Source organism: Aythya ferina, assembly GCF_964211825.1.
Source record: "Aythya ferina genome assembly, chromosome: Z".
Classification (NCBI taxonomy): domain Eukaryota; kingdom Metazoa; phylum Chordata; class Aves; order Anseriformes; family Anatidae; genus Aythya; species Aythya ferina.
In genome coordinates this window covers 52,381,020-52,406,059 of record NC_140299.1, presented here as the reverse complement: position 1 = coordinate 52,406,059, position 25,040 = coordinate 52,381,020, and the positions used below count along the sequence as shown (strand labels likewise).

General features: G+C 48.2%; 1 protein-coding gene across 9 annotated transcripts in view; it reads right to left on the bottom strand.

Moving 5' to 3' along the window:
* Positions 1 to 25,040, bottom strand: part of LOC311426703 (PH and SEC7 domain-containing protein 3-like) — a 107,464-nt gene that overhangs the window by 66,896 nt on the left and 15,528 nt on the right. For 5 of the 9 annotated variants that reach the window (XM_084503253.1, XM_084503255.1, XM_084503249.1 and 2 more), the window contains 2 exons: positions 14,208 to 15,276; positions 12,467 to 12,859 (listed from right to left, as the gene is read on the bottom strand). In XM_084503253.1, the coding sequence (XP_084359379.1) occupies positions 12,467 to 12,859; positions 14,208 to 15,276 (1,462 nt within the window). Of the gene's footprint in view, positions 1 to 5,334; positions 5,354 to 9,362; positions 9,476 to 9,582; positions 9,765 to 12,466; positions 12,860 to 14,207; positions 15,277 to 18,780; positions 18,910 to 25,040 lie in introns of those variants that run through there. The other 4 variants (XM_084503254.1, XM_084503256.1, XM_084503257.1 and 1 more) reach the window with 4 other exon arrangements.

Below are 25,040 nucleotides of genomic sequence, written 5' to 3'. Positions count from 1 at the left end.
TTTTAACTCAATCATTTGCCAGCAGCATGTACCCAACGTGTTTGAGAACAGCTTGTAAGGGTCCTCTGTAGATGTAAGCCCTAAGCCACTTTCCACAGGGCAACACAGCCAGGGCGATCGGCAGCTCCGCGCTGGCTCAGCAGAAGTCCCTTCCTCATTTCTTCCCCCAGTTGTCCTGGAAACAATGCTACTCCCCAAATCTAAAATAACCTCCGCAGAATTCAGTAGCATCCACGCTGCCCACACGCAGCGGGCATCCCACTGGGTGGCACCACCAGGAAGAGCAGGACTCGGGGCAAGGAAGCTGATTTGGGAGAACTGGAGAGAGGCACAAACTGCTGGGCCAGCCTGAAGAACCTCTTGCCTTCCTCCTGCTCCCTCGTGGCAGCGATGATTTCCCTCACCGGCTGCTCCAAGTCAGGATGTTCAGCATCACAGTCCCAGGGCACTTTATATAAATCATGCATTTATAGATTCCTCCCACTTCTACTACAGCAGGAAAGTTCTGGCTAAACTCTGTATTTGCTTTTCTTCCTTCAAAGAAGCAAAAGCCTTCCACATAAGAAAGTGCACCCCCGCGTACACCTCCCTCCACATGGATAAGTCTTTTCTTTTTTAAAAAAAAAAAAAAAAGTTTGGAAAAAAGCTTGTCTGACACTTGCATGAAAACCCTTACACAATCTCGTTTCTGCGTGTGACAGCATTTCTATTAAAAAAAAAAGTACTATGCAGAAATTCTTTCCACTAAGTCTTAGTTTACACAGGGATAATGAGTGATCAGCAGAGGTCACAGGCAGGGCAGATATGAGTGGAATGAGGTAAAGATGACTTTAAACACAACGCTTCAGCATACCAAAGCTTCGTATGCCACTGTAATCCTCAGGCTGGACAAGCCACAGTCAGAAAAACTGATCACTCCAGCAATGACCTACCGATTTCCTGAGATGTCTGTTAGATGTTTATTAACCTTTCCAAGCTGAGATTCTCATGTAACGTGAGCTAAAACCAAAGATCTTGGTTGTTCTGCACACCTTCCTCAACATGTATCATCACCTGCGCCCTACCCTCTTCTCACGTTTAAGAGGAGGTTGTGCTGTGAGCCTACAAGTGGGAAACTTACAGAAAACACCTAATGAAGGTATCAAACATCTGCACTTCGGGTAAACCTTTCTATTTTTTAAAAACGTATCTGGAGAAAACAGACATCTGCCCATTCTTACAAGTAATGGGGATTTTAGTTTGCACGTAAGTGTAAATATTAAGATGCTATAATAAAAATACTTCATTTTCATCTACCATGGGATTACTGGATATAAAGTATTAAGAACACTGCCCAGCAGCCACCCTAGAAAGCAAACAAAAAAAGCCCCTCCTCATAACTGTTGTTGTGGGAAGCCCCTCCTCAGCCCTTTCCAAAAGCTCTAGACAAAGTCATAGATTCTCTTAGAAATAATAATAATATTAAAAAAAAAAAAAAAAACACCAAATTTGGTCTACTCTGAATTTGTGAATAAAGCAGATCCCCAACCCTTCTGACACACACCCAAAGGAACAGCTCATCCATTCACAACAGCCAAAACTGGTTTCAAACACCCATCCCTGGTATTTAAGAAGAGCAAAGGACAGCCAGGTGAGCTAACACCTCTACCCTGCCTTCCACACGCAAACGCTGCTCCAAAAGCCATGCCAACTTGCGGAGCCTTGCTCATAAATCACAGCCCTGTTTCACCACTGCTCTTTATTAAAGGCAGTATTTATAGCCCTGAACGATGGCCAGCGCTGACAAGCAACATCTGCATTCTGCTAGAAGCAGCACACTGCGAGAGTCAACGTCACCACAAACCACCACGAGTTTATAGAGAGAGGAAGTGCCAGCATCTGCCTCTTGGTGAAATAAACAGTGCAGGAGCCCTAGGCTTCTGTTTTGCCTCTCAGGGCTGCCGTTCGTATGTGGAGAAGGAACACACAGCAAGAAGGGAGCGCTAAAACGAGCCAACAGAGCTGCGTAAGAAACCTTAACTTCCAGCTTGCCTGATTGTAGGCTTCATCCTCCTGGGGAGTCCCCGTACACATTATTAGGTCATAGGCTTCCTTCAGCTATTCTGGCAATGAATTAACTTGTTACTCAATTAGTAAGTACACAAAGGCGGTCAGATCAATAGTACAGGTTGTTTGTAACATAAGCCTCGTGTTCAGGGACAATGCCAGACTGCTAAAATAAAGCAAGACTCCAATTCTCAAACTTTTTATGTGGTGAGAAGACAGCGCCCTTGTCACCGAATGCTTGTAAAATACAGACACCTGCTGATTACAGCATGTAAGCTGCCTTTTTAATGTCCCCTCCTGGACAGGTCATTTCTATGGGGTCTGCAGGTCTTACAGGGGAAAGGCTGACGTCTCCTCTTACCTCCAAGCTCCGTGGGCGTACCATTTTCCTGTTTGTTCCCTCTGCCAAACACAGGCATTAATACCTGCTTATTTCTGCAAAGTGCCCGTAATGGACTCAAACCAAAGGCTGGGAGTGCCCAAGGCTGCCTTCTGCAGCCTGCAATTTCTACGCACAATCAGTCCACAGCAGCACTGCTAGCTACACGCAGCCAAAAGGGGGCTTTGTGATGGAGAGCAGGACTGGACACAGATTTCTCATGCGGCTTCACTCTTTATCACATAAAAATGAGAAACCTTCACTGACAAGAGTAGGCTGAAAACGTAATAAATTGTATCTGCCTTATCCTGGATTCAAGGCCAAAAGCGGCTGTAACAATAGTGCTGGTAATTGCCTGCACTGCAACGCTACTGTTTTTCACCCAGAGACTCTCATATTAATCTCTGCTATCAGAAAACAGAGAAAACAGAAGCACACCAAAAAAAAAAAATAAATCTCTTCAGTCTCACCACACATGAGCTCCTCAGCTTCTCCGCTGAACGTGCACATGCTCTGGGCCACCATACCCAGCAGAAACTACAGCAATTTAACAAACAGCTGCTACGGTAAATTCAATACCTTCCAACAGCAGCAACCACCCCGCCTCGCTCATGGATAAAACACATGCAGACTGTAACATCTGTAAAGCTGCTTTCCCCTAACACACCTTAACAGTCAGGAAGGGCCTGAAACATGTAATGCTGCTTTCTTTATTTATTCCATTATCGACCAGGTCTGCAGGAACCTAACTCCCGATGCCAAGGTATCTTGAACATATTGTGCTCAGCACTTAGTACGCTTCGCTCTATTTAAAAGTCTTCCAGATTAAGGTAATTTTTTGGTTGGTGGGTGGTTTTTTGTTGTTGTTGTTTTTTTGGTTGTTTTTTTTTTTTTTTTTTTTTTTTTTTTTTTTCTCCGATATATGCAAAACTCAAACCATTCATAGCAATGCTGGAGATGGCTGGTGAATGGCTGCAACTTTCAGGCAACAGCAGAGCAAGACCACTAACCTAGTGGCAAGCATACAGCACTTTGCATCTCACAGAAGTTCGACCTCCCAGTCTATTAAACTGCAAAAGGGAAACTTGAGCATGAGTACCTGCAGTTTTAGGTGCATTAGACCTCGGCACGCTTCTCATTTTGAGCAAATCTGTTGGGAAAGAACTCTTTAAGGCAGACTAAGTCAGGCATTTGCCAGCGTAGTCCATCAGAGCAAAACACAGCAGTTATTAAAAATAAGGAAGGGTGGAGAAGAGTTCTGGCTCACTGAAACCAGGGCCAGAACAAATGTTGTCTTCAGCAGGAGCACGGCATCCGCCAGGGAACCAAACCAGGTCTGATAACACCGCAATACAGCACTGTCCCTGCTGTCTCAGATGCCTTCACTCCATGTCTTTTCCTTCTTTTGGTTCCCGAACAGCCCCCCAGCAGCGGCTCTCATGTCGCAGCGCGGTGGGGACCTCAGAAACACAGGAGCACTGGGATGCCACCAACACCAGCCTGGATAGCAGGGGGAGCAGGCTTTGCTCTGTGAAACATCCCGCCCTGGGGCGAGGAACCCCTGCCCTGCAAGCTGCCAGGGCAAGGCTCAGGCTCAGCCAGAAACATGCTTCCACATTTCAGAGCCGATCGGAAACAATCCGTGGCGCCAGCCGAGATGTGTTTCGAAAGAGCTGACACACAGGCGGGTTTCTGAAAGGAGTACCCCAGCCTCAAGAAGGAAAGAAATCCCGGCAGCACAAGGACACGATGAGTCAGTTCCTGCTGCAAGGGACCGATCATGCAGACCGGCTGGGAGCTGCCTCGCTGCAGCTTTGCCACAGCTCTGCACCAGGTTCTTCAGGACCGGCAGCGAGCACAAAACTATGTCAGGTAACAATTTACCGTGCCAGTTACCTCCAGTTGCAGGGCTCTTCCAAAATACAGCCACAGGAGGGGAGGGGGGTGTGCAATAAATATATAAATAAATGAAGCCTTTTCCTGGCAGATGACTCACTGTGCAATTCTACTCCGAACGGTTTAAGCAGCTTTGAAGTCCTACGTACGGGTTCTCTTCAAAGACACGTTTGAAGTAGATCGCTCTTTGAGGACTGACACAGCTGCACTGTGCTGCAGCTGAGTTCAGCGGGTGGCTCATGAGCACAGCATCCGTGAGTGCACATGAAGGGAGGACAGCTTCCATAACCCACAGCACCCGCCGAGGATCCATTAAAGAGCACCTAAGCTGTCCCACACTACGGGGAGAGGAGCAGAGAACAAATAAACAAGCAAACAAGCCCTGTAACCTGTTATTGCTTATCAATAAGCGTGTATGCAAAGCCATTTCCAGGAACTGAAGCGAACGCCGCTGCTTAAAAATAACCTCTTGCTCCCTGCAATCATCTGCCTTTTTCTTTGACTGAAAGAAGTCCTGCCGACTGTAAGTAGGGAGCTAACAGCTAGTATGCTCAGGAAATGCCATTTCTGGTAGGCTCACACTGCAGCAGGTCCAAGCTCTGTCTTTGCAGGACCGCAGCTCTAGGACACAGAGTCCCGCCACACACGGGGACAGGACTGCAATCCTTCCGAGAGACAGCGTGTCCTTTATTGCACAGGCTTGCTGGCCTGTTGCCACCTGAAATACAAACGTTTTGCTAAAAATACTTTAGGTTTGATTCTCTTTCAAGCCTCGGGCTCCTTACATCCCTGTGGCAGGGGCTGCAGGTGGAAAAGGGGCTGCCACCACATTAATGCCCCTCTGCTTGGAAAGCAAAAACCTGTCCCTCTCCACAGAGGGCAGCGTGTGCTGTAACAGCTCCCTCCACCAGGAGCATTTCTGCCAACTGCACTCACACCTAGGCTGGGTTAAACCCTCCTGACAGGCACTTCAGGACAGCCCCGCGCCCATCCAGGGGATGCAGTCCACCTACCACCACAGACGAGGAAAACCAGACCCGATGAACTATCTCCTGGCTGCCTCCACCAGATAAAGCCCAGCGCCAGCACGACATCTCTCCACGCTGCTCCTGCAGGTCCCCCGGCGCAGGAGCACGCCTGGGCAGCCAGCGAGGTTCTCCCTGCTGCTCTGCCTGCTCGCCTCCAGCAGCCTCCCTCCACCAGACCCCGCTTCAAGGAGCCACACGTGAGCCCTGCGTGTTCGGGCTGACTGCCTGGAGATGGGTGCCAGGAGCACGTGTGATAACCGGGCAGCTGGCCCGGACGGTCCCTGGGCAGGGAGGAAAATAGACTCGTAAAAATTCGGGCGCCATGCCTTCCTCTGCAAGCTGCAGTCGGAGCACTTCAGTGTGGGCAGCCTCACGCCACAGCAGCTTTGTGGCAGTGAAACAGACTGCCTTTCTTCAAAAAGAACAGATAATAATAATAATATGAAAAAGGCTTAAGCTGTTAAAGTGGGAGGAGAAAATAACAAAAAAAAAAAAAACAAACAACATCCCCCAGCTCACCCAGCTGTGCTAATGAGGTGCCCACATGCCACGTGCCTCGTTCTTCACTGGTGCTGCTGCATTGCCTGCGAAGCCCTGCATGCCTCCTCGCTGCTGCCTCTCTGCTGGCAGAAACCTGGAGGACGAGAGGCGACCCGCAATAATTCGGAGGGGGCCTGACCGGCAGCAGCCAGACGTGGCTAATGGATGAGACAACAGGCTGCGCCTCGGGGCTGGCAGGGGTTTCGGTGAATGGAGGCTTCCTGACCTGCATGTCTCTGGCTTCACTGGAGACCTGCCAACGCGTGCCAGCTGAGGAGCTGGGCCGCTGACAGCTTCACACTGAGCGCTTTGTGCCGTGGACTCAGCGGCTGCCACGCGCTTTTCTTTTTCTGTCGCCGTCGGCTCTTGGATTTTGGTCTCGTTTGCTTTATTTTCGGAGGAGGCTGGGACCTGAGGAGGCGAGGAGTCAGCAGCCCTTTTTTTTTCTCCCTAAAACAACAGTTTATTTAGGAGCTGGAAGCAGTTTTACAAACTCTTACTAAACTTGCACCGCAAGCACCATGTTAGCCAGAGCAGAAGCAAACTCATTCTGTCCTTTCAGAGCCTCAATACCGATGCCACCCTTCTGCAGGGAACACCACGCTGACCAGAGTGGCTCAACATTTTTGACGTTACTAACCTGTGAGACAAATCCTCATCCGCCAAAATGCTGCAACAGGTTCAGAAGAGCTACAGAAATTTGCTGCTGCAGATTACACCTGGACTGTCTTTACCTGGATTTTTACCACTCCGTATCCATGCTTCTGCATTTCCTAATGGCAGATGCAGTAGCCCACGTGTAAGCAAATGCACTCCGGCACGTGCTTGCTTGCTCTCTGGCTGCAGACACATTGGATGCATTCAGCCTTCTGTGACAACAACCAGCAATACTCCTCGGAATACATTTCCTTATTCTGGGCATTTTTTGCATTTTGAAGGGGAAAAAAAATGGGGTGAGATACAGTTTCTGCACCTCTGAAGATGCACCTGGGAACACAGCAGCCTCGACCCACTGTCAGACAGGTCCAAGGGTGATTTCTGCTCCCTTTCCTCACGGTAAGCCTTTTCAGAGCACAGTCCCATTCACCACGCTGTTGCATCACTCCTTCTGTACAGAAACGATGAGCTTATTTCCTAATTGCTGAAGCTGCAGCTGCTGTTGCTGTCATTGCAGTGATTTGGGAAGTAGATCCCATTTTTCTAAATGGGTATTTTCCGGGGAGAATTGGCAGAAAAAGGCAACTACAGAGAGCTCCGCTTCTGTCACACGCTGCCAGCAGCGGGAGCAGCGAGGAGCGTGACTGACCCATCCATCACAGCAGGGCCAGCTCGCCAAAACATGCAGAACCAGGCAGCCAAAAAAGACACCGGCTGGGAGGAAGTGGCAACTGCTCCCAACTACACTGCTTAAAGGCACACCCAGATGAGGAAACCAAACCTGGCATTGGGCTGCAGTGAACATTCAAGCAGCCAGCAGTCATCTGAACACTGTTCACCACGTGCTTCTCCATACTTCCAAAGCAGAGGATGGTGGATGGCAACACCTCCTGAAAGCCCCAGCTCTCTGGGGTCCCCGAGTTCATTCTGAAGTGAGGTGGTCATGAAGGACAAGAAGCAGCCACTTAGGAACATGTAGACCTTGGGTAGACTTCATGCTAAGTGAAAAAACATCAGCCAAGACACAAGGGGAGTCTTCAGATGGGAAGAGTCCTACCAGGCTGCTGCTAGACAGACTAATAAAGTTAATGAATAAAGGTTACACATTAAATATGCAAGCAATGAGTCTCACATTTATATTGAAAATCAAATATAAGCTACCACTGGAAAAATAAAATGTGAACTGAAAGCCAGAAGTCTAACTGGCATACAGAATACTGATAAACTGGGAGCAAAATTAGGAGAATCAACCGGGAGAGTAGAATCAAAACTGATTTTTATCTATTGACAAAGTTTACTGTCTCCAAAAAGGAGTAAGTAAAACACAAGTACAGAAAGTACTGGAAATGACCTACATGCAGAAGAAGGAAAACAGCTGGGAACTACTACGAGAGTTTGAGAGGCCCAAACATTCAGAGTAATCTGACAGCCACTGGGAAGTACAGTCTACATTCACGTGCATTTACTCTGAGAACTACCAGACTGCTTTAAGGAGCTTGTTCCCCACCACCACCCCATGAACTATGGAAGAACACATATGTGACTAAATTAGAGTTTGCACTGCTAGGAAAAAAAAATAAATACACATAACAAGACTTGCAAAATTTGCTGAGCAACAGCGGTTCTTTGAAGATGATGGCAGGTGGCAAATAGTTAGCATTTTTGAGGACTAGAAGTTGCAATACAGATTTTTTTTTTCTTTTCTCTCTGGATTTGCAAAAATCTCGGGCTATGTCCTACCAATAGAGACCACACCTTCCAAGACAACTCAGGAAGACAAATGCCAGAAGTTGGATTTTTTTTTCCTCCTTTCTTGTTCTGATACAATCTGAACACAGGGAAGAGGGAATGCAAAGTCTGCTACAAAGAATGCAGGAAAATGACTAAAACAAATTCTCTGTTTAAAGTTAAAAAGTAGAAAGAAAGATTATCATCACAGAGAGAACTCCATGTTTACAGACACGCAGATGTTCTGTCGCTCACTGTGTATATAGCAAAGATACCTGAGGAGAAAGTGAGCTTTATCTTACTGCTTTGGAAATACCTTCTTCCCACTGTGATTTCGTGTGAATGACTACACCTACTTTGGACGGTGCAAACTCGAGCTCAGTAGCACCTTGCAAATACTCTTCTTTCTTGCCTCTCTGAGTAAGACCACAACCCAGATGCTGAGCCTGAGCCCTCTCTTTCTCCACATGACACACCAAACTGAGGAGAAGGAGGGTCACATCCTGCATACAGGTGGCTGCAGGGACTTGCACGCCTCTGTGTAGATAGCTTGGAGGTCACAGGACCAAATGCAGCCCAAACACAATATTGTTATTAACTCTGCAAAGCTTCATTACTGGCACCTTCTGGCTCAGCACGCCCCACAAGGACCCCCATGGTGCTCTATACACAGAGAGGCTATCAGTCAGGTCCAGAAACTCACGCACACTCCCCCTCCTCCCGGCTCTCCCACCCCCATCTGGGGAAAATTAAGCCCACCTCAGCAGCAAAAATTTGTTTTTTGCCAGAGGTGAGTAACACGTAACTACAAAAGAGGTTAAACCAAAATAATGACAAGAGCTGAAGTTGTTCCTGAAAGAACATAAACACCATGCACAACTACCTCAAGCTTCCCCTTCTCCCTTCCTCTGAGCCAGATGCAGAGGGCAAACAAGCTCTGCTTTGCAAACCATGCCAACCTGTCCTTCTGCGAGGACCCGCACGGATAACCTGCAGGCCAGCTGGCATCCCACCTGTCCCACAGAAAAACCACAGGTTCCCATCAGAGGAGGCATGGTCAGCATCACACAGCTTGCATTGGGACTTACTGCATTTAACCACAGCTGGCAGCCGATAGGACAGCAGGGACGAAGTACCCGGACACGAAGAAGCCCATAGGAACTTGCAGCCCGCGAGCCTTTAATCATTTTTTTCCCTTTTTTTTTTCTGTTTCTGAAGGCATGTGACTGGCCTTCACATACCAGAGCTGACCCCTCCCAGAGCCAGTGATTTCCTAAGAGCCGAAAAGGATGTTACCCTCCCACTTACTCATGAGAAGACGTGGTTACGCGTGTGCCGTGCATTAAAACCTCACGCCATCTAGGGTCTGCGGGCCATTAATGCTCAGGATCCCTCCACAGAGACCCAAAAGGACTGTGGTGCTGACTGCCTGCTCCCAAGATACCCTCACCATGAGGAACACCTGCTTCTCCTCCTGCAATGGACACGCTGCATGCAATTTCCAGGTGTAAGCCATTAACTCTCTTGCTCTCACATCCACCCTCTCCTCCTGTGCAGGACCAAGAAGAGCTGTCAGTATTTCACAGCCTGTTCCCCCATAAATTAGCGCTGGTACCAGGATGTGTCCTCCCCCCTACGCACTTTCCCACGCGCTTTTTATGTCACCGAAATACCAGCACACAGGGAGCTGCAGAGTGTTTGGTTTCGGTTTTTGTTTGCTTTCAGCTGGAAGCTGATTTCTGGAAGACAAAAAAAAAAAAAAAAAAAAGGAAAGAAAAAGGTGGGGGGCAGGCTTCTCATCGTGCCTGACTGCAGCTTTGCAGGATCCCCCTTGCGAGCACCCTCCCTTGCCAATCCCTCTGCCTCCTCTGCAAGGCTGGCTGCTGCTGCCGCTGCTCCTGTGCCCGAGGAGCCCTCCGGTGGCCCAGGGCTGCGCTGCAGAACAGCAGCTTCAGGGAGAGCATCCGATGCTCGGGCAGAAAGAGGCAGGCTCTCCACCGAGGTGGTAACATCTCTGAGGCTGGTAGGGTTTTGCAGTGCTGTGGGAAATGGTGTCCTGTAGCAGAAGGAGCGAAGGATACCTCACGAGTGTCATGCGGGTGAGAAAAGCAGTTCAGGGTTGCTTCAGGCAACACAACCACGTACTGTTATTCCTCTTAGGAACAGAAACACCTTAAAAACACCTGCAGTTTAGGCAGGTGTTTCTGGTTCATAACAAGCATCGCGGTGACAGTCTGCCTCAATCCCCCCTTAGGAAATAAATCCCATAGGACCCCCAGCACGCACGCTGCGCTCCTTAACAGCACACGACAACACCGTGGCTCCCCTCTGGCTCCCAACAGTAAGGCAAACATGATCTGCCAGCCATCTGTGCCCTGGTGTAATACAATAAAATATTAGAATATCGCCGTGGGGGGGTGGTTAATTGAGTTATTGTCTGGAGGATTACCCATCTGGGCACATCCGTGGCTGGCAGCTCTGCTGCAGCTATGCTCTTTACCCGTACCTGCCATAAGAGAGCGAGCTCAGGGTTTGCTCTTACCAGCACCTTGTGGATTACAACAGGAGGGCTTTGCCACAAAACCACTCTTACGAGCATTTCTTTCTTCTTTGTATAGTAAGGGAAGGGAGGGGAAAGAATTTTTGAAAGCCTCTGTTGGTATTTCACTGTGGTTGCAAATTTAAACTCAATCGAACTTCATTCTGCATGAAATTCATACTAAATAGGCAAATAACATGTTAACAAGCATTACCTAAGCTCACCTTGTCTTCATTAAAACTTCTGCCTTGACAAGCCAATGTGGACCTTACCTGATGGTACTTTTCACTATGTGGGACACTTGAGACTACAGCTATGGGGTATCAGACCAGGGTTTGTATGTGCTGCTTGTCTTCCACTACTCCAGTCTTACGGCAATCTCAGGTTTTAGCAGAAGCACAAGCTGCCAAGTGTCAGGACTGACCTCAGTTTCTGGCTCTAAACTCCTTGTAGCAGATTAGCAGTCACTTTTTATTAATTGGCACCAAGCAGCTCAAGGTTGCACAAGATTTAAACACCCCTTTTCCTGTGAAATTGATGAAATACCCGAACTACTAAGTTCCGCCTGATCTTTTAAGGGCAAACTGTACCTTAATCCATGAAGCTGGAAAAACTACCTCCGCTCAAAGGACTTCTTTCACACTTGCACAAAAGGACTAAAACACATAAAAGACCTCCTACCACTCATGCTCTGGAATACCTAGACTAGACTAGTCCCATCTAATGGAATAGTCTAAGGGCTCTGAGATAACAGCCCGTCCCTGCAGGATGGTGACCTGAGGCATCTTCGTCATTTGTGAGGTCTCTCACCCCTCATTACTGCTGAGAAATAAAAAAAAATTACTGCCTTTGGCTGTAGCTCCCCCACTTTGTGCGTTGCTGCCTCTCAATATCCCCATCTCTCTTTGACCAACACATTATGAGGGACGTTTGCTCATAGAGCAAGTTTATATAAATACACAGCATCTTCTGACCACTTAGTCCAGTGTTTATTTCTCACACAACTCTTCTCTTACTAGGTTTCTTTGCCTCTCCCTTTACCTAAACAGAGATCTTCAGTATTTTTGCAACACTCCTTCCTCTTTCAGTCAGTTGCTACTGCACTAGTAAAACAAATCAGTTAACTAGTGCAACTGCTAGGACGCAGTGGGAGCAAAACCTCGTCCCAGCTGAAGAAACCAGCAAAATTCCTGCTGGTCTCATGAGAGAAAAAGCCATGCCAAAAGACACATCTATAACATCCAGATCATAAGCTGCATTTGGACATCTTGTGCATGTGCACAGATTTCATTCTTCCTAAAATTGCTGTAAGCAAATTCAGGTGTAAGAGGAGATGAACAGTGTTTATTTATAGCAGGTAGCTAACTCCTCCAGGGACAAGTCCCACAGATGCTACAATACAGGCCAGCCTTTTATTGACACAACTATGACAGAGACACCTACAAAAAACATGTAAATTTGCACTTTCTAATAAAACAGCAGGTTTGGACGGCTCTTTTCTCTTCTGCACCTGACTCTGTTACACTGAAAATCATTTGGTGTAGAAAACGTGCAGCGTGCAGAGTCATAACTACACTCTGAGACAGTCTGCTTCAGCACACAGGCATCAGAACAATTAAGCACACACACAGAAAGCTTATCCACTACTTTTACCTTTCCAAACGAGGAACTTCTGTGACATCTCCTCTGAAGAGCGTTTCACTTACATCCCTTAAACCATTGGCGATCCCTTCACAGCAGCTCTTTGCTTCCCCGTCAGGGGGAAGCTGAAAGACATCCGTCTGTCCTGAGGCTGAAGTCCGTTCTAAAAACTGACTGCCCTCCTTCATGCGCTGCTGGATCATCGGAGTGAGTGGCATCTCGAAGCTGAAGTAGCTGTCAGGCTCCGAGTATAACGTCTCCAGTGACTCCGCGCTATAGTATAAAGAGGCATTGTCTAGGATGTTTTCGAACTGCGAGCTGTACAGATCAGTGGAGACGTCAGAGTGCCTCTGTCCAAGGACATCTTCATATCCTCCCACGGCGGCTTCCCCCTCCTCCATGATCCTAGAAATTAAGCACAAACAAGCTCGTTTCAGTTTGGCAGCTAGGTTTGGACCTTTGAGTGGACCTCCTTGTTTTCCACCTTTCTGGACAGAAAGGTCTGTGCTTCATGCAGGAGACCACACCATGGACAACCCACCAGCATCTCACACCGCCTCTGCTCACAACAAGCACCATCTCCCTCTCCACTCTGTTACAGTCCTGGGGACATGAAAGGAAACAGTGTTATGGGCAAAAGCACTGCAGGGGGAGGCATGATATTGCCTAACAGTTAACACCAGATGCTAGTGCATTTAGTGCATTCACTAAATCATATACTCTCTGTTAGCACCATCCCTGTTGGCCAGAACAGAGCCACAAGCCCAGCCAGTGGCCCTGGGGGACTGGAGGAGGCCTCTCCGAAATAAGAGAGAAGCAAGAGCCCAGCCCAGGAGCCCCACGGGCCTGGCCTTCACCTGACACAAGGTGGAGAGAGCACTGTGTACGGTTACTGGCTATTTTTTTGAGCTTTCCTTCCAGCTGAGGGAAGCCAGCAGCTTTTCACATATGTTCGTTTTGCCCAAAAGCTGAGATCTGCGTGCCCTCACCCGGCAGCAGGGCCTGAGGCCTGGCAGCAGCAGATCTCAGGTGTTCATGGCACCTGTCCGCCACCAGTGCTGAAACCAGAGCCACCCCAGGCAGTAACCAAAGCAAGTCCTGAGGGCCCCAAGGGGCTGGGTGCTCCCCAGTGAGGCCCACTGGCCTTCCCACAGCTGTGGGGCACCCCACACACCATTACAGACATGGCCAGGAGCAAAGGGCAAGCAAATCGTGACACTGTCACAAAGAACAGCCTGCAGTTCATAAATACATCTAGGTGAACAGGTAGACAACACAGAAAGCACGTCACTGCATTTACCCACAACTGGCTTTGGCTAAATGTTTTCATTATCCAACCTCACAGAGGTGCTCACACTGTGCTTGCACGAACTTGGCTCGAAACCAGAACATCTATAAGGGCACATGCGGCCAGGCCTGTGTGTTGCCTCTATGTAACTATACACCATCCTGGCTACACCTGCCAGAGTTGCTTCGCCACACAATTGCTACTGGACAGACTGCAAAAGACACTTTCACACTTCCAAAGACAAGTTTGACATCCAACTGCATCAGCACAGTGTGGACAGGACTCAGCCCAGCCTCACACACTGGCCACCACTGCACACTAACCATTACCATTTCCACCATACTGCAGACAATCTTGAGTTGCCATTGATAGCAAACCAGCAGCTCCTACAGGGGCAGGCAAAAGTCCTGTGCTTGCAGTAAGAGACACTCATCCGAACCCCCACAACCCCAGAAGCCATCTCACCTGCCCTGGCCTCTCGCTAGCACAGTGGTCTCCTCCTCGCCGCGGTTCTTTCTGTCCTTCACAAAAACTTCATCCTCCCCACTTTCATCAAGCAACGCCAGAGGAGCAGCTCCACAGGCAGCTCCCAGCTTGGGGTCTTCCCAGACCTCTCTCCAAGCACTGTCCGGAGCGGCAACCAAGCCCGGGGAGACCATTGGGGGCGCAGGGTGGCTGGATGTTTTGGGGAATGCCTTCCTCTCCACGGATGCGGTCTCCAGCAGTGAATGCTTCTTTTTGCTCTGCTCCTCTGCTTTTTGCAGCCATAAAATCTCCACCCCTTGAAATTCTACATGTTTGCTCACAGCTGCCTCTTTAGAGAGCCTCCTCTCAGGACCCATTTGCATTTTGCCTTGACTGTATGCTGAAAACTCCTCGAAATGCGCCCACCCTTCCACTCTGCTGGCTGCTTCCAGGTTTGTCGCAGATGGTCTATGACAGCTTGTCTCCTCTGCTGTGTGGACCTCCTCAGTTTTATTACTGGTGGCTTGCAAGGACTCGGACTGCTTTTCTCCAGTCCATATTGCAGCCAGATCTTTCCCTACGATCAAATGCATTTTTTCCTCAGCTGTTCGTTCAGATGGAAGAGGCATGTCTGAGGTTTTTTCTTGGCCTGCTGGAACTGGTTCTCTGGCTGTCTGTACATTTTGGCTGCCAGGAACGTTCTTTTTTTCCATGTGTGTCTCCGAATCAAGAGAAGTATTTGCTCCCTCTTGCACCTTTGTTGCTTCTAGCCGTCGAGAGATTTTCATAATCTCTGGCACGTTACCCGCAGGTTGTAAGCCTTCTTCCGTAGCATGCAGCTGTACTGCCTTAGCGTGAGCTCTAGACTCGTCCACAGAAGCCGCAGGCTGAGAAGGAGGCCTGCCAGGTACCTGGTGACTGTCCCGTCCTTCTGGGCTGCACGTCACAGGCTCTGCCTGGCCCTCTGATGATGTCCTGAGTGCGTCTCCACTTGGCTCTATAGTGCCGTACTCTGGAAATTCATTGATGATGGTGTGGGGGAGCAACGTGTTACTTCCATGGCCACTACCTGCCAAAAAAAAAAAAAAAAAAAAGAGTGTGGATTTATCTACTTTGTGCATAAGCAAAAAGCCTAACTACCGCATCCCAGCCTTTCAGAACAGAGCAATTGTGTTTGTCCCTGCAGGGAAAATACCGTTCTGTTTAACTCATTTCTGCATGCTCTCACACTGCAGCTATCCACAACTGGTCCTCTTGCATACGAGTTTTTGGGCAGCCCTATGTTGGAAGCTTGCACTGCCGAGGAAGGAATGCCAAAAATGTCTGCTACACTTCAGAAAGGGTCCCAGTGGCCCATGAATAGTCTGAGGCCACACACCAAACACACAGGCTGAACGAAGCAGATACTCAGTAGTTTAACATCCATCCACAGTATGCGCCATACGTAGTGGTTTCACTTAAAAAATACTTCGAGGTCATTTTCACTTACAAAGGTGAAACACCAGGAAGGTAATCAGCCACACCCCATATATCCCACAAAACCAATTAGTTAAATTATACAGCAATTAATGGGCAATTAAACTTTCTGCCAGTACTACCCTCCTCCTTTAACAACTCAGGTAACTGAAGGTCATGTTGCAGTGATGCACACATCCCAAGTAGCTTACATTTTCTGCTAAAAAAAAAGTAAATTCAGTGCTTCACAAAAAGCTCACTACCCCTCCCTACTCGTGCTATTTTTCAAACGGATGTAAACAGAGAGGGAGCGAAAACTGATGGTGGCATTTTCAAAGGAGCCGAGCACCCAGTGGTTCCCATTGTTCTTGGGTAACACAGACTCAGCTGTTCTCAGAGGGACCCATGGATGGCACACTGATGCAATTCTGGCCACCTGATATTACGGTCCAAGCTGGAGCTGAGCTTTTGGAAAAAAGCAGCAGCAGCTGCATTCTCTGCACACTTCTGGAAAGACATAGCCTGGAGTTTAAATTTCTTTAAACCAAACAATGAGGAGGCCAAACCCAATCACCTACTCCAAAAAATGTCAAGAGGCACACCTCTGAAACCAGACACCCACTTGCATCTGGACACTTTGCCCTGCTGGGGGGGGCATCACTGGGTGCTGCTCTGCAAACCCATGCCTGTCTCCTCTCTGAGCTGGCCACAAGCCATTGCTGAGGGGGAAGCCATGTAGCTGTAGTTAATGATTTTCAAGGTAAAAGGGAGAGTAAGTTAACACGAGTTCAGCACCACATGAATGTGGCTATATATCTGCCAGCAGTTTGTAAAGACAAGGAGAAGCAGGTCACACCTGGCAGCTAACTAGCCAGTAGCTCTATCCACAGGGTAAATACCACACATGGTGTGTGTGTATGCAAAGGATCAAAATGACAGGCTCGGACTACACCAAACCACAGCCTCTTCCCCAGCAGGTTCTCTAGAATCTCCATGCCTTTGATTTAATCACTCCTGATTTAAACTTCAGGTTTCACCTACATGACTTGACTGTTGTTAAGGACAGTGCCTGGGCAAAGCAGGGACCTCTGCTGCAAAAGTCACGCAGCCTCAGAGCAAAGAGAAAGGTCCCACAGGGCTGTGAGGAGCAGAGATGGCCTGTCCACATCTGCACTGCTAGCCTGCCTTTGTCACAGAGTTTCCAAGCCCACAGGTGTGGGTATACCAGAGGAGTTTGAAGAAGGCTGTGGTATCTTTTCTCCACACAGGCATCTCCAGGCACAGTGCTTTTTCTAAGTGATTGGGAGCCCCAGGTAAACAGCCCCCAGTGTATACAAATTCAGTCTCACATCCACACAGCACTTAGGTGCTGCAGCATTAATGCTGGCTGCTGCCCCATCACTGTAGATGTCAGTAAACCCTTCTTGGAGGGCTCAGCTCTACCTACGGCAACTCTCAGCTTGCAGACCCACCAGAGGGGGTGTCCCCCATGGCAGATGCTGCTCCAGCTCCAAATCCCCAGCACCATGGCGAGGCACATGGCCATGCCCCGGCCTCTGCACATCCCGAAGGAAGGCAATGGGAAGTGCCCACACAAGCAGGGACCCCCATGCCTCCCTCTGACCCACACACTCGGCCCCTTGGAAGGAAGCCCGGGGCATCGGTGTCCCCCCGGCCCCCCACGGGGCTGGGCTGCAGCCAACACACACTGGAGGCCAAGCCCCAACAAGGCACCGCGCACAGCTCCTGCCAAGGGGCCAGGCTCGTCTCTGCTAATTGCTATCTTAGCTTCTGAACTGACAGGAGGGAAAACAGAGGAGGCCTTCTTTCTGGCAGTGAATGCCGCACACATTGCCGCGCGCCCCATCCATCACCGATGGCCACTGCTTACAGCAGTGAACAGTCCTGAACAAGTTCCTGCTTTGCTTCTCCTCCTGAACATCTTTCACAACCTACTCCCAAGCAAACACGACCCTCTGGCAAGCCTGGTACGGTCAGGAAAAGCCATGAGTACAGAACACACAGGCCCACAGAGACGTACAGGAACTTGCCATACGTGCAAGCTGCAAGTGTTTCACCTGGGCACCATCACAGTAGAAACCTAAGGCCTTTTCTACCCTGAGGTCGCAGCAGCAATGCTCTGGGAGGACTTCTGCTGCTGCAGTTTGTTACCACAAGCAAATGGGGTTCTCCCCTGCAGAGCATCCTGGAGAAACATTGCCTAATTCATTGCCTGACATTGCCTGAGGAAAAACAAATATCAAATGTGGCATCAAAGCGACAGCCTGTTCCCCCTGCCTCAGGCAGCACCACACACCACGCTGCTGAGGCCTCCGCTCCTTGCAGCACACCACCATCACCACCACCATCACCACCACCACCAGCAGCTCCTGGAAGGGGCAAAGCCTTCCCCAAGGCTCCGTGGAGCACCGCTTCAGGTGCCCAAGTCTGGAGGAGCTTGAGCTCTTTAAGGGAAACTCCTCCCTTATTCCCATCCACCACCACAGCATCATGTCTTGCTGCAGCTACTGGCATATCCTGTGCAACCCCATCCCCCAATATGACTGCATTACAAACAAGGCTAGAAAGGCAACAACAAAATTTAAGGACCGCACTGAAGATGAGCAGGGAAAAAAATACCCACCACCAAACAAACAATGAAAGGACACACACTCTCAGGTAACACCAATTTCTACTTTGCATTGAAGGTGGCTTCTTTCAACAAAGCAAAAAAAAAAAAAAATAAAAAGGAGAGAGAAAGAGCTAAAACAGCACGGGGGCGAGTGGCGAGAAAATGGGCAAATATAACCTAACAGCAGCTGTCAGCCTTTCGTATGACTAGAGGTTGAAAGAATTCATGACTTAAATCAGGCATAGATATGATATTTCATAGGTAAATAGACACTCCGTTTCAATCAAGCTTGTCTACAGCATAATAAAAGGAAATTCTAGGAAGCAAAACACAAGTTACAAGCATAGACAGACATTTTGTTTACAGGTACATTTTACAAAAGAATGGTGTGTGTCTCTCTCTCTATGCAGTATATAGATAGATAGATAGACAGATTAGCTAGCTAGAGAAATCAGATATATTTGCTTGAACAGTCTCCTTACTCACAGAGGTTACTGTAGCTCCAGCAGTTACCCATTGGTCAAAGAAATAAAATGCACAGATCATCAGTTTATCTATAGCGATACCAGCTAATTCAATTGCTGCTGTTCTAGTCAACTGGAATCAAAATAGTTTCAAATTTCCTGGCAGCTGCTGCCCTGCACTGCACACAATGATGTAAATGGAAGCTTTCTGAGTATTATGAAACTGATGGGGGAACTGCAGTCTCATTCAGTCTATCGCCGGAGCTAAGGAGTCCACCTTGGCAGCTTGCAGGGGGAAAAAAAAAATCTCCTCCAGCACAGGCTGCCTGATGATATGCCAGGGAGATGTTTGTGCTTAACTGCCGGGTATTGTAAGAGGAATAAAGGGGCAGCATGGTGATCCTGAGAGTGGCGTGCTGGTTTCAGAGCAGAAGGCGCCTGATGGCTTTTCAGCGTTACTGAGCTGGAAGGGTTCACACAACAGTGCAGGCATCTTGCATTTTATTTCTCTGCAGCTCCTTGCGCTGATCGCTAGCAGCACATAGGTGAGACTGCATGCAGAACCATACCATTGATCTTCTGTTGCGGGCATTTATTGCCTTTATTTGTAAATGGCAAATTAGGGCCGTAAAAACAATGGGTGCACTGCAAGGAAACGATCTCTGGGTGACAAAGTTTAATGAACAGATCACAGCAGTTACAGCACGGTATCATTCCTGCACCTTTCTGGAGAGGGGGAGCCACAGGCATCGTGCACTCCCTTGGGCAGAAACTTCAGCGGTAACTAAAGCTATTTGGATTTATCAAGCTGTGCCTGTGCAGGCTGAGCTGGAGCGGCCCCTGCCTGTGGGAGAGCAGGGATGCTGCCACACCACCATCAGCAGCCCTTTTGCCAAATGATGTCATTCTCCGTGCCGTGATGGTCCTGTGCTAGCCAAAGCTGAGTGATTTACGCGATGCAAGCACTGAGGATTTCTAACCAGACTGCAAATGACCACATCTTGCTGCACGCACTGGGAGCACAGGTTTCTGCAGCTTGCAGCTGCTCTGGGCTTTTGGGCAGCTTGCTCACCTGGGGAAGCTGGAGCCAGGCCTCCACCGGCCCATCAGCATTACACAAAAAACAGGTTGGTGGAAATATGGGAGCTGACAGAAGTAGGGAGAGCAGGGCAAAGAGGTAAGGGAGAGCTACTTATAAAGTAAGCACAGGCTAAACGTCACTGCCACCTCCACGCCTGCCTTAGCAAACACACAGTGGAAGTGAGTTGGAGCCAAGGATACAGATGAGCCTATGCATAAGAAACGACCATGCAGTCTGGGATCCCTCACCCCAAAAAGAGAGGACCAGAGGGGGTCACTGGTGAGTCCCAGGGACACAGACCTGGTGGTGGCTGACAGCTGAGAAGTTAGACTGACCAGCACAGGGCAGGACACCATCCATCCAGCGCTAGCAAGGACCACCAGGAAACCTCTGCTGGAAGAAGTTACCAGAGAAGTACTGCTCTCTGTAGTTCTTAGTTCCCTAAATTCTGTTTTTTGGCCACAAGAGGCTGCATTAGGTGAACCTTCAGTCTGCCACAGGACAGCCACTCTTACACCAGGTACATTTACCAACAGCATCTCCACCAGCTCCTTCAGCTCCAGCTCCTGCAGTCGGCGATGATGTGACAGGCAGGTTGGCACCACTTGAGAAAGGAAGACGGAGGAGTTATGAGCGTAAAGTCTGTCCTTTAAGAAAGCAATGACGAGAGCAGCATGTAAAATATATGTGCGTGTGCATGTGTGGTTTTTTACAATTGTAAGTCTTCCAGCTCTATTCCACATCATGTGCTTTCTGATGGAAAGCCTTAGGTAAATAACATTGTGACTCAATTACATATTTCTTTTATAGATTTTAGCCATTTCCCAGTGGTAAATGGGGTTTGGAAGCCTCTGGTGTAACTCAAACCACACTGAACTAAAAGCCCTCCACTGGGCACCTCATCGCTCCCCAAGCTGCAGGAAAGAGGGCACGCTGCCGCAGCAGCTCGCAGACCCACAGTGAGCTCAGAAAAGGACCCGGTCCAAAACTAACACACAGCACGTGCTGGGAGAGCTTACTGTGAGGGATTATCCACTACAAATTGCTGCATGGGCCACAGATGGTCAGTGAGATAGCTTGGTCCCCAGAGTCATTACCCTGGAAAGCGAAAGGGTAGAGACTGAAACAGCTGCTAGCAGAAGGGGGAACGGGAGGGAATACAAAGGGAAAAACTGGGCTCACTACCCTGACGTCAGTGGGTCTTGTTATATGCACAGCATTTCATTTCTTTAAAGGCACGCCGCCTGCTGTGACAGAAAGAACCTTAAGTTTTGGTTTAAAAAACTTGGAAAATATAAGCATTAAGCTCAAAATTCAAATGGCAAATCCAAAAAGAATCAAAAATTTGTCATTTTTTCATTACTGTGACTTAGAAAGGAAGCTCCTAACAGGTGATTTTCCAAGTGCAGATAGATACAGTGATATCAGTAATTATTTAAAAAGCTCCCTAAGAACCTCAGGCTGAAAGCACAAACTTTTGGAGCAGTGACAACCCACAGCTGCTTTGACACTCACAGCGACTATAAAGTGAAGACTTTGTAGCTCCCAGAATCCACTTCCATTTATGTATTTAAAATATTGTCTTTCTAAAGAATCTTTTTAAAACCCTCAAAAAGTCCTTTGAATGGAAAGATATTCTCAAATAAAGAAACCGCTCCAGACTTCAAGGTGGAAATGACGGCTTCAAAACAAAAAAAGCAAAAACAAACACACAATTGCTTACCAATCTGAGAAACCCTGCGTCTTTGCAGCAGCTACTGAGGAAACTAGACATACCCCTGTGAGACGATGTCATTTATTGCATTTTGAGATTCGGGATCAATTAGCTGGGCTAAGAGAAAGCTGGGTAAGCAGTCTTCAAAGCATCCCAGGAGCTGGATATCGAGTTATGCACGCAGCTAAAATAAAAGTAGCCGCATAGAGGGACATGTGCATTTCCCGGGCTTGGAGTCTTTGCTGCTAAAGGTGCAGCTGGACATTGCACGGGCACTCTTCAGCAAGCTAGCATGGTGAATGAGATTCCCTTCCTCAGTAAGCTGAATGGTGGTCAATAAACAACGCAGGGGTCCAGAGCAGAAGGCGCTCGTTAAAGTGCTGAACTGTGAATAGGAAAGATATTTGCTGTACCATGTTACATTTCACAAGCCAGAATTTCATCTACCCATGTAATTTTAATTCTACATGTTCATTACCAAGTCATCTTTAGCAGCAGGACAGTACACTGCTGTTCCTCCGGAAGCCTTTAGAGATAAACCAAGGCTACAACACGATGGAGGGCTTCTGTGTGCGTGCTGCCTACCTCCTTTGTCTCAAAAGATGACAGGGCTGTAGCAAAGGAGAGGAGCGGAGCCGATGGCGAGGATAAGCGACGATGCAGCTGTGCCCCACCGCGTCCACATACGGCCGGTCGATCAAGTCAGCCAGCTGAGCCCCTCCTTCTGTGCCTTGTGGACTTGGCTTTGTTGTGCTGGGGAAGCTTTTCTGCTGCATTCAGCTGCTGCTGAGCTCAGCCTGCACCCCGTATGCTCTGGGTGCCCGCAGAAGGCCAGCCACCACCAAGGGGCTGCCAGCATCACCAGGCCCCCAAGTATTTGTCCATTTGGTGTCAGGGCGTTCCGCCGCTCCAGCCGGCAGCCCACAAATGGGGAGGTAATTACTGCCTCAACTCTGGCATTTCCTAGCTGCTGAGTGTTTAATTCTGCACCTTAAAAAAAAACAATAAACAAACAGCCCATGTTTTAACTATTATTTGTACTAAACCCTTGGCCTTCAAACAATTTTGTTGTTTACTGAGTTAAGGATGTGGTAATCTCCTCCCTGCAGCTGTAGGTTATGATAACTTGAACTACCCAGCTTTCAAGTGCAGGTCACAAGACATGCAATTTCCTCCTGCAGAGCCATGGACCTCGCGTAATGTCTCACTGCCAGCCAAAGAAGACAGCAAACATCAGGGACAATTAGGATAAAATGCAGTGTTACCAAACTACCACTTAAAAGCTCCTGCTGGCCTTCATTGTGTCAGAAACAGCAGTAGAGCCGCAGAAAGAACAAAAAGTAAGCTTAGAGATTCAAGAAGGCACAACGGAACGATGGAATTTCAATTAAGAGCGCATGGGCACCACAGGTTTTAGCTATCCAAGAATCCAGTCTTGCATGTACCCCTGTTAAATGTTGCAGGGCATATCCAAAATGAACATTTGACATACTTATCTTCACAGGCTCTAGTCACTGCAACATGGACTTGCAATCAGCAGCCCTTCGACCCTCAGAAAATACAATTTTGTACCTTTTCAGGAAAGCAGAACTGCAGAGGAAAACAGCAGCCCAGGGTGCCTAGACTTTCAAGACTGCCTGGAAATGCGAAAGGGCAAGAAAGGAAAACATGACAAAGGGTGGTGTTATCGAAATGAACAGAGATGTGGTTAAAGCACAGGGAAAGACTGCAGCTAGCAATCCATGCTAATATGAGGATGATGCAGTACGTGAGCAAATTTGATGTAAGGGAAGTTTTAGAGTGAGGATCAGGAGTGTGTCACATTACGCAGTGCAAGGAGGGTGCAGCAGAGCTGGACATGCATGACTGGAAGTGATGCAGAGAAAGAAAGCAAAGCAGAAGAGCAAAGGTCTCCCTAGAAAGTAAGCAATACGTATTTTACAGAAAGGTAAGAGGGTAACTTTCTCAAGGCTGCTTAAATCAGCAATATAGGGCCACCATCTGGACACAATACTGGGAAATGTTCTCAAGGGGACCCTGCCTGAGGCAGGAGGTTGGACTAGAGGGTCTCCTGAGATCCCTTCCAACCTCAATTATTCTGTGATTCTGTGAAAAAGGGTGTACAAAAAAACAGCCACTATGTGCTTCCTTAGCTCCTGAAAGAAGCCAGAGAAATTCTACAGCAAATGCACTCATTTCCATGATTCAGTTTCAGGAATGGGTATGTGGCATGGCTTAAAGTACATGTACGTATTTCATTTTCTTCTGCATATCAGCTCTGGCACTGTTTGACCATTGGAAAGGTGATTCAGCATGCATTGTCAGGAGAAACTAAACCTTTTTTTAGACTTTTTTTTTTTTTTTACTCCATTTTTACTGGCTTACACTTGCTAAGAAAACAGATGAGCACAAGAGCTAGCATGAGACAATCCGCGGCAGCATGCGGCTGGGACCATCTCTTCTGGCAGAAGCAAGCTGTTACATGAGCTCAGTTGCCTCATGACACCTCACTGTACACAAAACAGCGAGTGACAGGCTTTCCAAAAAGCTATTTGTTTCACCAGGAATTCAAAAACAAGCTCCTTCCAGCAGCTGTTGGGAAAGACCAGATTTGCATAGCAACCCGGGAACTACTTGTACAGGGTTTTTTTTGTGAAGAATGAGATTATACACTTAGTTACAGAGGAGGGGTGAAAGCTTTCCCCTCCTAGAAGTATCAGAGAAAAGACTGTTCACGAATCTTAAGAAGATATTTGCTTCTTAACAACTCCCTTGGATTTCTTTCATCAAATAACAGGGATTAGGGATTTCATGTTTCTTTAAGCAATTATTTTGCAGCCCTCCCCTCCCCCCCCAATTTTTCTTTCCCCAAGGAAGCACTTTTTAGGACTAAGTCACTTTGTCAAAACTCTTTTTTTTTTGGTATTTAAATGTATAAACTGCAAAGTCATAACAATCAGTACTCTGCAGCCTGCCAAAGCCTAAGAGATAGAGCTGCTCAATAGAGACCACTGTTAGCATGGCCAGTTCCAGAGGAGGATATGTTTCCAGACCCATACAAGTGCCCTTTATGTTAACAAGGCTGAGAAGACGTCTTGTCTGCTCCGGCTGAGTTCAGATTTTAGAAAATATTTTCTTTTGCTGGAGGCAGAAGGCTGGGGCTCCACCGAGGAGCAGGGCAGGGCTGCAAGGCCGTAGAGGCGACACGGTGCAGCCCCACAAGCAGGCCTCGGCAGGAAAATTCATGTCCCCTCGTCCTCCCAGCACACATCTACCCACCTGCCTCGAGGAGGATGACCAGGGACAGAGGAGAACCAGGGACAGAGGAGAAAGGAAAGCCAGGCAGGACAGTCACACGCTGGAGACCAATAGACGAGTACAGAGACGACCTGGGACTGCAAATCTCCCCAATAAAAACAGACCGAGGGCAGTGAAGGAAAAAAAAGAGGAATTGTTTGTAATGTGGTAGCTTTATTAACACGTACAT